Source organism: Entelurus aequoreus, linkage group LG15 (genome assembly GCF_033978785.1).
Source record: "Entelurus aequoreus isolate RoL-2023_Sb linkage group LG15, RoL_Eaeq_v1.1, whole genome shotgun sequence".
In the NCBI taxonomy this organism is placed as follows: Eukaryota; Metazoa; Chordata; class Actinopteri; order Syngnathiformes; family Syngnathidae; genus Entelurus; species Entelurus aequoreus.
Genome location: NC_084745.1, coordinates 17,333,696 through 17,353,525, shown reverse-complemented (window position 1 = coordinate 17,353,525; position 19,830 = coordinate 17,333,696). Strand labels below are relative to the sequence as shown.

The 19,830-nt window shown below is 37.8% G+C and overlaps 2 protein-coding genes across 6 annotated transcripts in view; one reads left to right on the top strand and one right to left on the bottom strand.

Moving 5' to 3' along the window:
* dpp6a (dipeptidyl-peptidase 6a) overlaps positions 1-19,830 on the top strand; it is a 457,192-nt gene that overhangs the window by 433,492 nt on the left and 3,870 nt on the right. For all 4 annotated transcript variants that reach the window (XM_062020913.1, XM_062020912.1, XM_062020915.1 and 1 more), the window contains 9 exons: positions 1,080-1,154; positions 4,577-4,684; positions 8,466-8,535; positions 8,624-8,818; positions 8,902-8,959; positions 11,756-11,855; positions 14,857-14,915; positions 14,999-15,071; positions 15,153-15,226. In XM_062020913.1, the coding sequence (XP_061876897.1) occupies positions 1,080-1,154; positions 4,577-4,684; positions 8,466-8,535; positions 8,624-8,818; positions 8,902-8,959; positions 11,756-11,855; positions 14,857-14,915; positions 14,999-15,071; positions 15,153-15,226 (812 nt within the window). The remainder of the gene's footprint in view (positions 1-1,079; positions 1,155-4,576; positions 4,685-8,465; positions 8,536-8,623; positions 8,819-8,901; positions 8,960-11,755; positions 11,856-14,856; positions 14,916-14,998; positions 15,072-15,152; positions 15,227-19,830) is intronic.
* Positions 1,035-19,830, bottom strand: part of LOC133629869 (gamma-glutamyl hydrolase-like) — a 51,189-nt gene continuing 32,393 nt past the window's right edge. The window contains exons 13-15 of one of the 2 annotated variants that reach the window (XM_062020917.1): positions 16,161-16,269; positions 8,597-8,828; positions 1,035-1,130 (exon numbers count right to left, since the gene is read on the bottom strand). The gene's annotated coding sequence lies outside the window, so the exon portion shown is untranslated. The remainder of the gene's footprint in view (positions 1,131-8,596; positions 8,829-16,160; positions 16,270-19,830) is intronic. The other variant, XM_062020918.1, reaches the window with a different exon arrangement.

Here is a 19,830-nt window from a genome sequence, read left to right as displayed (position 1 = left end):
TTTGTGGTACTTGGGTGGTCGGTAGACGACGGCACACAGGACGACATCAGAAAGACCCAGTTCAAACATGCACAGTTCGAAGCTTGAAAAGGAGGATTGCACGCGGATCTGACGGCATTTAAAGTCATTTTTAAAAACGACTGCTAATCCTCCTCCTTTTCGGCCGGACGACCGCGGAGAATTAAAGTAGGAACACTCCGGAGGCAGAAGTTCATTAAGAGGGGCGGACTCACCGGCTCTCAGCCATGTTTCCGTCACACAGAGGAAGTCCAGTCCGCGGGAAGTGAAGAAATCCTTCAGGATAAAAGTTTTGTTTGTCAAGGATCTTGCGTTCACAAGACCGAACCTGGCCTTTTACTCCGGAGCGACTTACACTCCGAAAAATACGGTATATGATTTGATATATTATATTATTTGTTGTTTGAGAATTTAATAGCAGTTTTAAGTTTGCATTTTATTGCCTTACTGTACCCCAATATTAACCTCAACCAAGGTACTTACCAAACCATGATTGTTACATACTGTGACACCCCTAGTGGTTGTAGTTGGAACTGTAGTGTGTCACTATTGAAATATCTAATTTAGCTCAGTAGACTGTACAAGTGTACCCAAAAATGCGAGCAATTTTGTACATACATCTGATTTATGTGCAGTGCACAAATGCTATCAACCTCGCACTGCGACCACTAAATCACATGACCGCCTAACCCTCTGCGGGAAATGAGATTCAGAAATAAAAGCACACTTCTCCCGCTCTCTCGGGGTGGGGGGACAAAGGTCCACTTCGGCTCGCTCCTGGCGGAACGCTTGATTTGATAAAGTCGTGACATCATCATTACGGTGACGGCGGGTTTTGCCGGTGAACGGGGGAGAGAGGCCGCAATAAGAAGTGCAACTTGTGCTCCCAATTTGCTAAGAGCAACACTCGCTTGATTTGTTTCCCACTTTTTGCCTGAAAAGTTCTCGATGTTTTGCCTGGATAGGGAAAAAACAATTTCAGCCGATGACATTTTTTATTATTATTCTGTCATTGTTGTCTTACTAATATAACCCCGCTGACTCGGCGATGTTCCGTTTAGGCCCAGACGTCCCATTCCTGTCCATTTTCCAGACGCAAAGAGACGATGACGCTGTGGAGAGCCAAAACACAGAGCGTGAGTACGGCATACACCAGGGGCCCTACTGGGGGCCAAAAACATTCCCACACAATGCAAAAAATAATCGACAAACAGGTGACTATTTATCCTTTTTCTTAAGAACTATGCCAAGTTTAACACATGTATTTGTTTATGTACTCGTTTATCGCAGTTGATTGGTTCCAGATTTGACCGCAATAAGTGAATTTCTTATTTACAAATCGAATAATTTCATAGTTAAAGCGTAAAAAATACTGTTTATGAATTGAGGTTTTTCACATGATTAGAGTCCTCTAGACATGTAGCAGACATAATAAAATATGAGAGATATGCTGTAACTGTATTACATAATACATAACACAAACCGCTTATTAAAGATGGGTATTGAACACAGTACTTTTTTGGCACCGACCGTGTCCTACCAGGCACCGATTCACGTAAAGTCTAACGGTGCCATCTTACGGTACCAGGGTTGTGCGTGACGTCAGGCCCGCTTTGCACTTCGGAAATTGGCGATCACTCAAGCAGCACTGAGAGCGGACTCAGCCAAACAACCTCTAGGTAATGTTGCAATTTTCAATGCCAACAAAGAAATTGACGATTTTACATGGCGATTTCAACACCTTCAAATTTGCAAATGAAAACTACAACTAAGATGCACGTTACAAATAAATAGCTGGTGTGCAATAAGTACAATACTTAAAGTATTATCACTTTTTAGGGCGCAACAAAAAACACCATAAACTATACACTTCGGCCATCTAACATCTTGGACTTGCAACTGTAATTGCAACCTAATGTCATACTTGCAAATGATAGTAATATGATAATAAAACTAGATATAACAAGTGGACAGCAGTTATTCTAATCAACACTTTTTTAAATGTTGCAATAAAAAACAAGATTTTATTAAGAAGAAGAATTCATATTTATTAACACACACAAAAGTACTGAAAATTGGTACCGCTGAGTACTGGTATCGATTCCTAGATACTGTTGCGTTTGGACCAGATGTTCCTCCAAGGGAATTTAAGTTACTGGTCAATCCCAAGTTCTTCCAATGACACATAAGCTGAGTTAAAATTACCACCAGCACAGAATAGGTATTTTGTAATTTATTTCCAAAGCTTTAGAGATAGAGACCAGCCTAGCACAACACATTCAATTGCGTAGCGAAGTTGATCTGAAAAACCCACGGAAGTGCTGTGTTCTTCTACAATATGTCAATAGCCCCCACCCTCCGGAACGAATACACATGTCTATTGTTCTACTTTAGCCTGAGACAGGATGAACTAAGGAAAAAGGAGTATCTCTCCTCCTCACATTCCTAAAGTCAAGGTAACTCACAATGCACTTGCGGACAAGAGATGGAGAAAAAATAGAAAGAGCACAAAGAGAACACTAGTTATTTCAAACATGACTATAGAAAGAAATAACTCTTAAATATGGATATATGTAGATATCGATTCCTAGATACCCAGAATTGGTACTGTATCGGTTTAAATGTGAACGGTACCCATCTCTACTGCAAAGTAATATAGACACACTGTTCCTAAACACAACCACTAATCTGTGAAAATACTGCCATTTGTTTGATGATGATGATGATCTGCTGTGCAATACAGTAAAGTACTTATATTTGTTCAGTTCATCGAGCCATTTTATGCTTGCAAAGAAAAATGTTGGGCAAAAATACATAACATTTGCTTCAATCTATAATTTTGACCAATAAGGTGTTGTCGAAATAGCGAGGAACCGCAATATGATTTTTCAATAAGTGCATTTTGAAAAAATGTGACAACGTACACCAAATCTGAGTTTTTTGCCCTCAAGTGACACAGATCTGGGGTTTTTTGCCAGTCTAAACACTCCAAAGTGCTTCAAATCGGATATTTTGGCATCAGATTCAGGCCACGTCAGGAGGTAGTCCAGAATCCGATTGGAATCTGATCTTTTCAAATGTGACTTCAGTCTAATCGCAATGCGACCCATGTGTGACTTTTCCGTCAGCTTTGGGCGAGCTACGTCATTCGTGTGCGCCGAAAAGACGCAGTCGCCTGCGCAAGTGGATATTTCATCACAACATCCGGTTTCGGTGATCAAAGTCTATTTAAGACAACCAAATTTTAGGCGCATCACTTGTCAATAGTGCGCAAATAATAGGCTGTATTTATTATATGAATATATATTTTGATTCCGAAGAAATAGTGATTGGACCGGAATTGACGCTGTGGCGCATTTGCTTACATGTGAGTTGAAAACTAAAGCTCCCGTAGATCCACGCTGAGGTGCGTGTCTCCTCTACTCAACAGCCATTAAAAAATGACAACACTCGCAAATATATTACACTATATACATGCATTCATACATTATATGACTTTGATTTACTTTCACGTTTAAAAACACTCATTTTTAAGATGTTGTGACTTTTATTCTATTTTGTAGTACTAGCGACTTCCTCCAAGTCAATTTCCCTTGTTTTCGCATGCAAGTGACGTTGAGGCCACATTGGGGCCTGTGCACGTTTACACTGGAGTCTGATAAAAATCACATTTTACTTGCAGTGTAAACAGACAGCTGGAAAAAAATCACATTTCAAAAAAATCCAATTTGGGCCACTTTGTCCTGCAGTGTAAACATAGTCAGCGAGGCGCAAAATTCAAAGCTCAAAGACTGTAGATTTTGTTTATTATTAATATTAAAACGATTCATTTTACTGTGACGTCACCTCAAGGTCAAAGTTGAGAATAATGAGGTAGACATGCATGAAGCAAAAAAACAAATTATAACAGCAGCTACCTGAAATAAGGTTTTGTCACTTCTAGGACTGCTAATCGCCAAACACCTTGTGTGTGAGGGGAATCTTATTGTTCCATCCTTTTAGATTGAGGTTCCAATCCAATTCTTACTGTAAGACTGTATTTTGGTAAACTTGTAAAACACGCTGCAGCTGTCACTCAAGCAGATTAAACCAGGCTACTATTATTTCTCTAGAAAACAAACTCTCGATTTGCACAGATGGACAGTCAGTATTCATTTTGTCTGTTTGCGCATCGGTTTCATCAAACAGAAAAGATCTGGATACACTGTCCTACACTACAGCAACGTTGTTCTAATAATCTAATCACAACTTCCCACACACCTGACTTGGACTTGTAGTGTTGACAAGTCCAGCGAGGTAATCTCATTGCGCCTGGCAACCTGGATGTTGTCATTAAATTACAACCGAGCACATGCAACAGCAGCATGCTGTAATCAGATTACTTACTGTAAGTGTGTGTGTGTCAGAGCTTTCCCTTCTGGCTGGTCTAATAAATGTCCACAATTCGTTAATCATATTTACTCCAACTGATATTCTTGCAGGTGGAAGAAACTCTGGAATATGAGACCCAACCCAATAACCCACTTATTTAATGAATTAACTATTGTGTCCTTTTTAGGTCTGATTGAAGTCCACAAACTGGAGACCAATGAAATGCTGAAGCTGACGCTGGATAACATGCAGATGCCCATAGTGGAATACCATCAGATCGACAAAGACGACTACAGTATGTGTCCATTAGGGGTGTGGGAAAAAATCGATTCGAATTCGAATCGCGATTCTCACGTTGTGCGATTCAGAATCCATCCATCCATCCATTTTCTACCGCTTATTCCCTTCGGGGTCTCGGGGGGCGCTGGAGCCTATCTCAGCTACAATCGGGCGGAAGGCGGGGTACACCCTGGACAAGTCGCCACCTCATCGCAGGGCCAACACAGATAGACAGACAACATTCACACTCTCACTAGGGCCAATTTAGTGATTCAGAATCAATTCTCATTTTTAAAAAATCTATTTTTTTTATTTTTTTTATTTTTTAATTTTTTAATTTTTATTTGTTTTATTATTATTTTTTAGTTAATCAATCCAACAACACAATACACAGCAATACCATAACAATGCAATCCAATTCCAAAACCAAACCCGACCCAGCAACACTCAGAACTGCAATAAACAGAGCAATTGAGAGGAGACACAAACACGACACAGAACAAACCAAAAGTAGTGAAACAAAAATGAATATTATCAACAACAGTATCAATATTAGTTACAATTTCAACATAGCAGTGATTAAAAATCCCTCATTGAAATAATCATTAGACATTTATAAAAAAATTAAAAAAAGAACAATAGTGTCACAGTGGCTTACACTTGCATCGCATCTCATACGCTTGACAACACACTGTGTCCAATATTTTCACAAAGATAAAATAAGTCATATTTTTGGTTCATTTAATAGTTAAAACAAATTACCATTATTGCAATCAGTTGATAAAACATTGTCCTTTACAATTATAAAAGCTTTTTACAAAAATCTACTACTCTGCTTGCATGTCAGCGGACTGGGGTAGATCCTGCTGAAATCCTATGTATTGAATGAATAGAGAATCGTTTTGAAAATATCGTTTTTGAATCAAGAATCGCGTTGAATCGAAAAAAATCGATTTTGAATCGAATCGTGACCCCAAGAATCGATATTGAATCGAATCGTGGGACACCCAAAGATTTACAGCCCTAGTGTCCATGTTTCATTCAATTTTAGAGTAAATAACATCTGTGGTGCCCGCTTTGGGTTGTTGTAAAACGATATGAATCAGGGTTGGGGCTAAGGTTTAGGGTTAGAGCCGGTGTTGGATTTAGAGTTGCGGCAGGGGATAACATCAGTGTTGGAGCGAGCTAGGGTTACGGTGGTGGCTAGAGTTAAATTAGGGTTGGGTTTGGAATAGGGTTTTACCAAGGGATGGACAGCACACTCAGTACTTCTATAAGTAGCAACAAACAAAATTCACGTAAAATCAAATGGTACCATATTTTGACATTTTTGTTGCCCTTGATGTCATGTTCGGCTGCAGACTAGGCACCAGTTAAACACTCTGCGGGTAAACAAGCACTTAAAGCAGACTCGGGCACAAACTTTTGCCAACGTGAACATGTGCCAATGGGCCGTGGGCCAAACACAGCAATTTTAAGCATATAGCTGCACAATAAGTGAGTGGTTTAATCCCATACCGCCATTATTTAAGGTAGTTAAATGCTCACGTTCGATATATGACAACTTGTTAGGCTTACGGAGATGCCATTAATGTCTGTGTGAACTTAAAAGAATATGAATACATATAGAATTTATCGAAGACCCCAAAAGAAACAACTCAGCAGGCCGAATTCGGCCCAGGGGCCACACTATGGCCACCCCTGTTCTGGGAAATGTTACAATTTCCATGCCAACAAAGAGATCATGCCTGATAAAGGCTTGATCGTACAGTAAGGCTCCACTTCACAAAATGTGCCAGCTCGATGCTAATGTTGCTAATTTGCATTAGATATGCATATGCCCTATACATGCTCCTGATTAGTAGGGCTGTGAATCTTTGCGCACCACACAATTTGATTTAATTCGATTCTTGGCGGTAACGATTCACTTCAGGATCGATTCTCGATTCAAAACGATTCTCAATTCAAAATCAATACTTTTTAATAACATTGGGTTGCCAGGTGCCAGCCAGTTCTATGATTAACTACATTCATCCATGAGATAAAAGTTGTGATACATTTCTATATTACTTGGCTTTTTTTCTCATTGTGTTTCTTGCCATTTTCCCAATTTTTGCTGCTGTTTTTTGTAATGTGCCTTGGGCCAATGACAAACGAGTGAGGCAACCCAACTGTTAATGGCTACTAGTCTGTAGTATATTTGTTCATCCAATGGTCACATGGTTGTCTTACTTCCGCGCCGGAAGTAGTAAAATTTAAAAGTTCATCTGGCTGGTTTTTCCTTTGTAAATAAAAAGGGGACATACGGGGAAGCCCTTTAGCTGCTATTTTATCATACATTACTGCCTTTGCATAAGTCAATGGTTTAGTTTTGTATTCACAATATTCAACACAAAATCCGTACTTTGGAGCAATGTTCATGGACTTTAGTATTTGGCTTGTTAGTTCCAACCACAGGCGATGGATGACGGTCATGGACTTGTGGTTGAGGGAAGAGTTGTTTGACGCTAAAAAATATATGATGCATTGCCACAATCAGCCTTAATGCATTGTTGTAGCTTGATGATTTTTGAGCACGTCATGAAATGCGCGTTTGCGAGACGAGCGGGTGTTGTGGCCGGTTGTTGTCGGAGGGTGTGGGCACGGTGTCGTGAGCCGCAGAATGAGAGGTTAAAGAGAATGAGGCAGTGCGTGCGTGATCAGGTGTTAAAATGCTTGCCTGATGGTGGGTTTGTTGGTCACTCGCCGAGTGGGGTTGTTACGTACTGATGTCATTTTAATATATATATATATATATATATATATATATATATATATATATATATATATATATATATATATATATATATATATATATATATATATATATATTTTTTTTTTCTAATATTTTTGCGATTGACCGATAGGTTCGCAAAGATCGACTGGTAGATCGACAGGTTGGGGACCCATGCTGTAGTCCAGGGGTAGGGAACCTATGGCTCTCGAGCCAGATGTGGCTCTTTTGATGACTGCATCTGGCTCTCAGATAATTCTTAGCTGACATTGCTTAACACGATAATTAATGAGTAATCCCGCTGATAATCACACTGTTAAAAATAACGTTCAAAATATAAAACATTCTCATGCATTTTATTCTATCCATCTGTTTTTCTACTGCACCGGTTCAACACGCCGCATTATTGGTAAGAAGTATTTTGTTTATTATTGGTTAAATTCAGAATAACAACTTTATTAAAAATAATAATAGACTTGTTATACTCTAAAAATGTCGGTCTTACTTAAAAATGCATGCATTTAGTGGTATTCAGTGTTAAAAAAAATGATATGGCTCTCACAGAAATTTTTTTAAATATTTGGCTTTTTATGGCTCTCTCAGCCAAAAAGGTTCCTGACCCCTGCTGTAGTCTATGCACTAATGCCATCTAACAACTTGGAATGCAACTGCATGTAAAGTCTACTATATAATACTTGCAAATGAGACTTAGAGGTGTAAGAAAACATTATATAACAACTTGACAGCACTGTTATCATAATCAGCTCTATGTGGTATAAAAAGAAGAGATTTCAATATTAAACATTTATTACCACATGAGGATTTACATAAGTACCGGGAATTGGTACTGAGTCAGTTCAAATGTGAAAGGTACCCATTTTCTAATGGTGCAGTTCAAGAGTAGAAAAGTTAAACAGGGTGTTCTTAATCTTTTTTTTACAGGAGTGTATGAAGGATTAGTGACTGTATGCATGGATGGATAGGATTTGCTGTGTAATACTCATTTACAGTGTGCTTTCCACAGCTTTGTCAATGCAGATCCTCAAACCTGCAGGCTTTGTGGAAACCTCCCACTACCCTCTGCTGCTGCTCATGTATGACATGCACGCTAAAAGAACATCACTTTCTACTGAAACAGTAGTGGTTGCGTCTTACTTGTCTATTGTGTTGGTCCGCATGCAGCGACGGCACACCTGGTGGCCAGAGCGTGTCGGAGCGCTTCCACATGGACTGGGCCACGGTGCTGGTGAGCAGCTTCGGCGCCATTGTGGCACGTTGTGATGGGCGCGGCAGCGGCTTCCAGGGCACCAACTTGCTGCACCGCATCCAGAAGAAGGTGGGCGTGCTGGAGGAGCAGGACCAGAGGGACGCCATAAAGTATGTGGAGCTGACGCGGGGGGAAAAACAATACATTTAGTGGGCTTGTAGGAAGTGTTTTTGATGTTTAATTATGTCTGTAGCAGTGACATTCTGAATAAGCCCTACATTGACAAGACCAGGGTGGGAGCATTTGGAAAGGTAAGTTTCCCAACTGAAAGACTTATTTGTTTAAAATAACTACTGTTGTGAAGTGAAGTGAAGTGAATTATATTTAAATAGCGCTTTTCTCTAGTGACTCAAAGCGCTTTACATAGTGAAACCCAATATCCAAGTTACATTTAAACCAGTGTGGGTGGCACTGGGAGCAGGTGGGTAAAGTGTCTTGCCCAAGGACAAAACAGCAGTGACTAGGATGGCGAAAGCGGGAATCGAACCTGGAACCCTCAAGTTGCTGGCACGGCCGCTCCACCAACCGAGCTATACCGCCCAGTTGTCCAGTGTTCATTTTGCTGACTAAAATAGAACCCTAACTAATCAAAACAAACGCATGTTGACTAAAACAATGAATTGACAATTTAGTCAAAAAATAAAAGCGAGACAAAATAAAATCATACTTAATTTTGTCTTTCGGCAAATGGGACGAGTTAGAGATCTGTCCAATCATATTTGCATGTGGGTGAGGGGTGTGGGACCCCGCCTTCTGCCCGATAGCAGCTGAGATAGGCTCCAGAAACCCCCGCGACCTCGAAAGGGATAAGCGGTAGAAAAAGGGGTGTGGGATAAATCACAGAGGGGGTCCAATCAGAACTACTGTTTTCGTAAGGCACCGTGTTTTGACTTCTCACTGGGAAAACAAGACTGTATTTTTACACACCTCAATTCAGTATGTCTTCTACACCTGCAAGAGAGAAACGGGAAGACCTATGGACACGCTTCACCTTTGCTGCGGTTGACATGACAGGTTCTAAACCCTTTGGCTCGATTTTCTCCGGTAAAAATATAACCAACTTGAAGCGCCATCTGCAGGTTATTCATCAAGACATCTAAGCAAAAGTAAGCTAATATTTCCAAATGACTCGTACTGTACTGAATTACTGTGACTATTAAAGGCAGTAGAGCAGGAGCAAGACCGCTTACTCTACCACTTCTTTTGTTAAGCGAGCTTGTCGGCCAATTTAATAAGCAGGATACCGTATTTTTCGGAGTATAAGTCGCACCGGCCGAAAATGCATAATAAAGAAGGAAAAAAACATGTATAAGTCGCATTTTTTGGGGAAATGTATTTGATAAAACCCAACACCAAGAATAGACATTTGAAAGGCAATTTAAAATAAATAAAGAATAGTGAACAACAGGCTGAATAAGTGTACGTTATATGACGCATAAATAACCAACTGAGAACGTGCCTGGTATGTTAACGTAACATATTATGGTAAGAGTCATTCAAATAACTATAACATATAGAACATGCTATACGTTTACCAAACAATCTGTCACTCCTAATCGCTAAATCCCATGAAATCTTATACGTCTAGTCTCTTATGTGAATGAGCTAAATAATATTATTTGATATTTTACGGTAATGTGTTAATAATTTCACACATAAGTCGCTCCTGAGTATAAGTCGCACCCCCGGCCAAACTATGAAAAAAACTGCGACTTATAGTCCGAAAAATACGGTACTTGTACAGTGCACTTTAATCGATATCCTCGGCACACAGTTCAGCTATTGATTGCACAACTTGACAACCCAAAAGAGCAAATTTGTCATTTTTCAAGATAACACACAAAGAACAACAGGTATGTGAGATATATATATAAGTTAAACATTTACAAAACTGGTTGCTGAATTTAAACGGGACAGTGGCCAAGACGTTAATTGTGCAAATAATACAGAATTATTCATAAGACCACTACACTATCGTTCAAAAGTTTGGGGTCACCCAAACAATTTTGTGGAATAGCCTTCATTTCTAAGAACAAGAATAGACTGTCGAGTTTCAGATGAAAGTTCTCTTTTTCTGGCCATTTTGAGCGTTTAATTGACCCCACAAATGTGATGCTCCAGAAACTCCGTTTTGTAGCTTCTGTAACGAGCTAAACTGTTTTCAGATGTGTGAACATGATTGCCCAAGGGTTTTCTAATCATCAATTAGCCTTCTGAGCCAATGAGCAAACACATTGTACCATTAGAACACTGGAGTGATAGTTGCTGGAAATGGGCCTCTATACACCTATGTAGATATTGCACCAAAAACCAGACATTTGCAGCTAGAATATTCATTTACCACATTAGCAATGTATAGAGTGTATTTCTTTAAAGTTAAGACTAGTTTAAAGTTATCTTCATTGAAAAGTACAGTGCTTTTCCTTCAAAAATAAGGACATTTCAATGTGACCCCAAACTTTTGAACGGTAGTGTATAGTAATATAAAATTCAACATTTGAAAAAATGCTTGAATTCAGGTAAAATAACACACAGTAAGATTAGTGTAAAATGTAATAATATTTTCCTGGAGTGTAGATCTTGTTGTGAATTTAGTTTTTGAGATGATCTCCAATAACCTTCATAAAAGACAACTTCAAAGATCCTTTATACTTTATATTTTAGTCAACAAAATGTACAATAACTTTTGTCAACTAAAACTAATTTAGATGACTTACTGCGTGGGTTTCCTCCGGCTTCCTCCCACCTCCAAAGACACGCACCTGTGGATAGGTTGACTGGGAACACTAAATGGTCCCTAGTGTGTGAATGTTGTCTGTCTATCTGTGTTGGCCCTGCGATGAGGTGGCGACTTGTCCAGGGTGTACACCGCCTTCTGCCCGAATGCAGCTGAGATAGGCTCCAGCACTCCCCACCGCCCCAAAAGGGACAAGCGGTAGAAAATGAATGGATGGATGGACTTACTCAAATACATTTTAGTCAAAAGGCTATGACTAAAACTATATAAAAAAACTGCTTTCAAAATGAACACTGCTGTTGTCCCTCAGGAGTATGGAGGCTACATCACAAGCTTGTTGCTCAGCGATGACCTTTCTCCTGCCAGATGCGGTGCCGTCCTCTCGCCAATCACCGACTTTGAACTGCACGGTTAGACTCATTTTCTATTTTGTCCAGAAAGTATTTAAACTCCCCCTCCACAACAACTGCACCACACTGAGAGCTGTAATAAAGCAATAACATGCTCCAAGACCTTTATCTTTATAGCTTCGGAGTTACTTGATTGAATGTTGTTGGTGCTATATTTGTATGAGGTGGGGGAGATGAGATTCACCTCGGTGTGACGTTGTAATATACAACCACAGCGACCGAGCCTCCCTCAGCTCATCTGGCGACAAAAATAAGAAATATAACAGAGTATAAAAGTAGAATTGTGTGCGTCAGCAGGGTGAGGAGGAGGAGGTGGTGTCGGTGCACTGAATCAGGAAACTGTAAATTAGGGGAAACTAGTAGTCACACGGTGTGACCGATGTCACAGGGCTTTTTTTTTTTTTTGCCAGAGGGGGTGTCAGACACGGCAGTAAATAAATTAAGATTTGGAGAAAAAGATACTGGAGTAACAACTCTTACAATGAGGTTAAGTGCAAGAATCGACCGTTAGTATTAGGATTCCTTACAGTCCTTACAGATTATTTAGATCTAAAGCTGTCTAAAATGGTTAGAGGTGACTCAAACTGAAGCTTAACAATGTATTCTACAAAATTGGAGTATGTACAAACAACATAAATACCAGTGCTGGAGAGAGAGAGGGTGCAAACATACCTAATGTGTCTGCAAAAATGTTAAAAGTTGCATATTTTCAAACAACATATCTGTCTAAAACAACAGTAAAATGTAAGAAAAAAGAGCAAATCAACGGAATGTAAACAGAAAACGCTGAACATTTTAAAATATTAATAATAATACACTAAGTCACCTACAACACAAAGTTTTGTTTTTAGATGTACATAAGTTTTTAGCATTTTTTTTAAAAGAAAATAAATATCAAAATAGCCCTTACATACTTGACTTTTCAGTAGCGGCCCTGATGGAAAAAGTTTAAAATCTAAAATATTAGAAGCTCTCAAAAAATATATACTTAAAATATAAACAAAGTTTAGTTAGTTAAATAATTTAATAATACTAACTTATTAATTCATTTGAAGAATTACAACAACCCTAATAAACATAGTTAAATGTGCAACTGAACAGTAATATTTTCATACAAGCAGACTTTTTGACACACTGGTTACTAGTTACACAGTCGTATAGATAATATAACAGTACAAAATGTAAGGAAAAGAGAAAAAAAATGGCATCTAATTAGAAAAAGATGAAATGTTCTAACTAATAATTAATAATATACTTATTCGCCTTATCACGTATAATACAAAATTGACACAATATCTGTTTTTAGCATTTTTTTAGCATTCAATATGGCCCCTGCATACTTTTTTTTTTAAGTTTATTTGAAATAGGGACAGATACAGAAACATAGATATCTGAAACAGTTATCCAATGTATGCATCATAGTGTTTGTAGCCAAAGCTAATTTACAACACTTGTCCCCAACAACAACAACAACACAGATCTAACATCATTAAAATAGGAAAATAAAAAGAATGAGGCAGAGAGGAGTCGATAATAATGATAATAATAATAACACAGAGAAAGTGCAAACGAGATAAGAATCAATTAGTAAAAACTAAACATGAAATACTTTGACTTTGGTGGAAAACGTTTGGACGCCTTTGAACTAAAGTATCGATGTTATGATTTGAGAATCGATTTTTAGAGCATAAAGATCTGGTATTGACGGTAGCGATATTTCAGTATCGATCTGCGCATCACAAGTCAATAGCTCAAAGCAATGTCTTGATTGGCTGCCTGTTTTCCAAGGCTTTTTGCTGAATTGAATTTGAAACTTAACGTGTGCTCACTGTAGCACACATTTTAATTGTTTTACAAGAATGAAGGCCAAATTCGAAGACAGTCTGCCAAAAGGAGGGAAAATATTCCTTGAACATTAGCATAGTATAAAGAGTTAAGGTAAGAAACTAGCTTGGCTATTATGGTAGAAAGATATGACTAGAGGTGGGGGAAATAATAGATTTTTGGATTCATCGCAATTCCGACATGGACATTATAAAATTGATTAGTAAACGTTAATAATCAATAATCGATTTATTTATTATAAACAATGTAATGCAGACCGTTTCTATAATTTGGCTGACTGCAGCGGGACCACCTCACTGAGAGATCCGACCAGCTCCTTTATCATAGGGCACTTATGTTCCAGTTTTGCACACATTTAATAACATAATAAATGTAATGGAAATTAATTTAACTGCTTCTTATTACAGATGCACTGTTTTTAAACATTGAAAGAGGGATAAACGCTTAGTTAGTTAAACAAAAAAATGAAAAACTGCATCAATATACATAAATTAATGATGCATCAATAATAGATTTTTAATCAAATCGTACCTCCTAAATCGTAATCGAATCATCAGTCGCCTAAAGATTCCCACCTCTAGATATGACTATTTACTTTATAGCACACATACAAAAATATGTTTGGGGGTGGGTTATGTGCTGCAAACAACTTTATGGGCAAACTTTTAGAAAATGCTAAGCTAACTAAAACAAATTAAGTTAAGAAGAAGCAGTACTAAAAATTAAATAGTTAATATGATAACACACAGTCTAAACTCAAAACAAGACTTAACAGCCCAAAAAAGGGTTTTTAAATTGCTAGATTCCCATGACAGCGTAAAACCAAGTTAGCTACTGGTAATTAGAAAAGGTTAGTCATCCAAACTAAATAGTAGGAAAACTACGAGAGCAAACTGACTTGTTTTTTGCGCAATGTTTGGCTGTACGACCACTGAAATAACGCTGTATCAAAACTGGGGCAAAATGTTGCCTCAAAAACCAAATTATTCCAAAAGTGGTGCACCACTGCCTTAATTTTTTTTAAAAAGTGTAGCATCCCTTTTTTCATGTGAAGGGAAACGAGCTTATCTGAAGTCCCTTGATGTTTTATGTATATTTTCACAAATATTTTGGTCAAAGAACATGCTAATTCAAACATGACTTATTTTTCTTTCAGCATCAGCTTTTTCGGAGCGATATCTTGGAATGCCAAAGCCCGACCCGAGGGCATACACGGTAAATACCGCAAGAATATGAATCATTCTTTGCTGCAAAAAAGGCAAGCTGTGGCCTCCATGATCATGTATTTTTCTCCTCAGATGGCCAATTTAGCGCACCGGGCGGCTCAGTTCCTCGACAAGAAATTTCTCATCATCCATCCGACAGCAGACGGTAAGAAGATCGTGAGAGAGTATTGCTGCGTGATGTACGCTAGCTGATTTATTTATACATTGTGTCGTCCTCCCCCTTTAGAAAAAGTCCATTTCCAGCATACGGCAAAACTGATTGCTCAGCTAATCCATGAAAAGGCCAACTACACTTTACAGGTATGTGGTGGTGTTACTTTCACTTTCCTTTCATTGTCCCCCCGGTGGCTTTGGGAGCGCTCCTACTGGGACAGCAGGATGGAAAAGGATTAGCCCACACAATGACTCCTTTCCAACATAATGGGATTAGGAAACCTTCTCTTCATGAACAGCCTCTAATCCAATTAAAACACAGCTCGTAGCTCGAATACTACCCAGCGGAGCACAGACCTCCGCCAAGGCGGAACAACTTGAAGTTTTAGTACTGTTCACATTTGAACCGATAAGGTACCAATTTCAGGTACTTTTGTGTGTTAATAAATATGAATTGTTCTTGACAATATCTCTTTTTATTGCTACAGTTGCAAGTCCAAGACGATAGATGGCAGTAATGTATAGTTGATGGTGTGTTGCCTAGTCAGTTTATTCTTTGCTGTCTAATCTTTTGTTGCACCCTAAAAAGTAGTAATCCTGTAGGTATATTTATTACACACAAGCTGTTTGATTTTGAAGGTAAAGTTTTCATTAAAAAATTCGGAGCTGTTGGAATCGCCATGTAAAATTGCTCAAGCTAATGAGTAGCATGTCAATAGGCAAGTTAATGTATATTACCATCAAGATAGGACATTTTTGGAAAAGTGGAGCCTTACTTTTTTTTACGTTGGAGCGTTTTTTCAGTAAATTGCTTTGATGGCATTGAAATATTACCTAGAAGTAATGTGGCTAAGTCCGCTCTCAGTGCTGCTGGAGTATTCGCCACGTGTCAAAGTGTGAGGAGCCAGCTTGGATTTTATGTAAAACTGGCGGGATTCGGTCTGTGCCAAAAAAGTACCCGTATTTAGTATCTATCTCTACCTCCAGCATCAATGTGATTTTTCTCAATAGGATACATGAATTATTGCCAATAATCGTTAGTGACACAAGTGTATATTTACAAAAAAATACCAGCCCTTACCGAAGCCGTGTCTTTCTCTTCAGACCAGATATTCTGCTGCCCCAAATAGAGTACAAATAGGCTGCATGATGGAGATACTTATTCCCCCGCCAAATGTCCCGAAAAAAACCTGAAACCCAATAAACAAAAAGTGCCTTGTTGCTTGTCTGAAGGTCAAAATTGTAAAGGTTTTGTAATTGTTAAATCACAGAATAACTTGCAATATTATGTCACAATATTTTACCATTTACATAACTATAACGAAACAAGTAAACTGTGCAATAATCAATGTATTGTAAAATAACTAATTAAAAATAAATTGCTACATAACATAACTGCAATAACTCAAAATAGAAAAATCTACTTTCCCAGTTCATTCGCCCAATTAGGATTTTTTTTTTTAAACTAAGCATTGTATTAAAAAGTAAAACTTGTTATGTGAGATAACAATATTGATATCTAGTAGGGCTGCAACAACTAATCGATTAAATAGATTAAAATCGATTATAAAAATAGCTGGCGATTAGTCATCGATTCGTTGGATCTATGCTATGCGCATGCGCCTAGGCTACTTTTTATGTTTTTCATATATATATTTTTTTATAAACCTTTATTTATAAACTGTAACATTTACAAACAGCTGAGAAACAATAATCAAAATAAGTATGGTGCCAGTATGCTGTTTTTTTTTCAATAAAATACTGGAAATGGTAGAAATGTAGTTTGTCTCTTTTATCCGATTATTAATCGATTAATCGAAGTTATAATCGACAGATTAATCGATTATCAAATTAGTTGTTAGTTGCAGCCCTAATATCTAGTGTCAATAATGCAGAGCTAGGCGATAGAGCAATATAACATTTAGTGTACACTGCATTACATTGCCATCTACAGGCCTGGCATATTAAATATTGCATCAATCTCAAAATTAGTATGTGACTGTACCGTGAGTAATATCGATGTTTAATAACCAATATATACTGTAAATAATGATAGTGAATCCCAATATTTATATGGCTGTAGATTTTTAAATTCCTTTTGTATCCAACTGTTTTTAGTGTAACACATTTTTATCAATTAATTCCCACAAAATACACCAACAATTTTTTTGTTTCTACAAACTTTAAATACTTGTTATTTGGTTGAGGATTAAAATAATAATAAATTACTTACACCGCCGTTTTACTTTTGTCACACCAAACTGTGTTCCCCTAATACAAAGTGTTATCCCCGCCGCGGAGACGGGCGCGACCAGGCTGAAGTAATGTTTATCGACTATAACTTTAGCTGGCAATAATTAAAGTAGTCCAAATTCACATACTTTGTTATGCATGGTCAGAAATGACTACATAATAAACCACAATATGCGAGTACATCATAGTACGAGGAGAGGGGGTGGATACATTTTCTGGCAGGCTAAATAATGTAATAATGTTCATCCCCCATATACAGTACAGGCCAAAAGTTTGGACACACCATCTCCTCATTCAATGCGTTTTCTTAATTTTTAATGACTATTTACATTGTAGATTGTCACTGAAGGCATCAAAACTATGAATGAAGACATGTGAAATGATGTACTTACCAAAAAAGTTGAAGTAACTGAAAACATGTTCTATATTCTAGTTCCTTCAAAATAGCCACCCTTTGCTCTGATTACTGCTTTGCACACTCTTGGCATTCTCTCGATGAGCTTCAAGAAGTAGTCACCTGAAATGGTTTTCACTTCACAGGTGTGCTTAAAGCTCATCGAGAGAATGCCAAGAGTGTGCAAAGCAGTAATCAGAGCAAAGGGTGGCTATTTCAAAGAAACTAGAATATAAAACATGTTTTCAGTTATTTCACCTTTTGTTGTTACGTACATAACTCCACATGTGTTCATTCATAGTTTTGATGCCTTCAGTGACAATCAATAGTCATGAAAATAAAGAAAACACATTGAATGAGAAGGTGTCCACACATTTGGCCTGTACTATATACACTACCGTTCAAAAGTTTGTGGTCACCCAAACAATTTAGTGGAATAGCCTTTATTTCTAAGAACAAGAATAGACTGTCGAGTTTCAGATGAAAGTTCTCATTTTCTGGCCATTTTGAGCGTTTAATTGATCCCACAAATGTGATGCTCCAGAAACTCAATCTGCTCAAAGGAAGGTCAGTTTTGTAGCTTCTGTAAAGAGCTAAACTGTTTTCAGATGTGTGAACATGATTGCACAAGGGTTTTCTAATCATCAATTAGCCTTCTGAGCCAATGAGCAAACACATTGTACCATTAGAACACTGGAGTGATAGTTGCTGGAAATGGGCCTCTATACACCTATGTAGATATTGCACCAAAAACCAGACATTTGCAGCTAGAATAATCATTTACCACATTAGCAAAGTATAGAGTGTATTTCTTTAAAGTTAAGACTAGTTTAAAGTTATCTTCATTGAAAAGTACAGTGCTTTTCCTTCAAAAATAAGGACATTTCAATGTGACCTCAAACTTTTGAACGGTAGTGTATGTATAACATGTTGTGATTGAATGTCATCTATTTTCATTGGTCTTCATTGAGACGTTTAAAATCGTTGCTAAAATGCGAAATCTAGTAGTAGTACCCAAAGAGTGAGCTGTCTGATCACCATATGAAATACTTGGGAAACCAGTATTACAACACGTCGAAATACAGAATAATATTGGTTGATTGGCAACACTAAATTGTCCCTAGAGTGTGAATGTTGTCTGTCTGTGTTGGCCCTGCCATGAGGTGGCGATTTGTCCAGGATGTACCCCGCGCCCGAATGCAGCTGTAATAGGCCTCAGCGCGACCCCAAAAGGGACAAGCGGTAGTAAACGGATGGCTGGATGGAAGATCGTTTGTGGGTAGAAATGTTACATTATCAAACATTTTTGATTTTCAAAGCATTATCATAACTAGGGATGTCCGATAATGGCTTTTTGCCGATATCCGATATTCCGATATTGTCCAACTCTTTAATTACCGATACCGATATCAACCGATACCGATATCAACCGATATATACAGTCGTGGAATTAACACATTATTATGTCTAATTTGGACAACCAGGTATGGTGAAGATAAGGTACTTTTAAAAAAAAATTATAAAATGAAATAAGATAAATAAATAAAAAACATTTTCTTGAATAGAAAAGAAAGTAAAACAATATAAAAACAGTTACATAGAAACTAGTAATTAATGAAAATGAGTAACATTAACTGTTAAAGGTTAGTACTATTAGTGGACCAGCAGCACGCACAATCATGTGTGCTTACGGACTGTATCCCTTGCAGACTGTATTGATATATATTGATATATAATGTAGGAACCAGAATATTAATAACAGAAAGAAACAACCCTTTTGTGTGAATGAGGAGGGAGGTTTTTTGGGTTGGTGCATTAATTGTAAGTGTATCTTGTGTTTTTTATGTTGATTTAATTAAAAAAAAAAAAACAAAAAAAAAACGATACCAATAATAAAAAAACGATACCGATAATTTCCGATATTACATTTTAACGCATTTATCGGCAGGCCGATATTATCGGACATCCCTAATCATAACCAACCACATTTTGTTTATTTAGTACGCTGGCTAAAATGATCTAAACACGTAGTACAGCTCACAGCACATCTTAGCTGTGAAAAGACATTTCTAATTTGCACATTTACACAACACTGCGTTGTTCG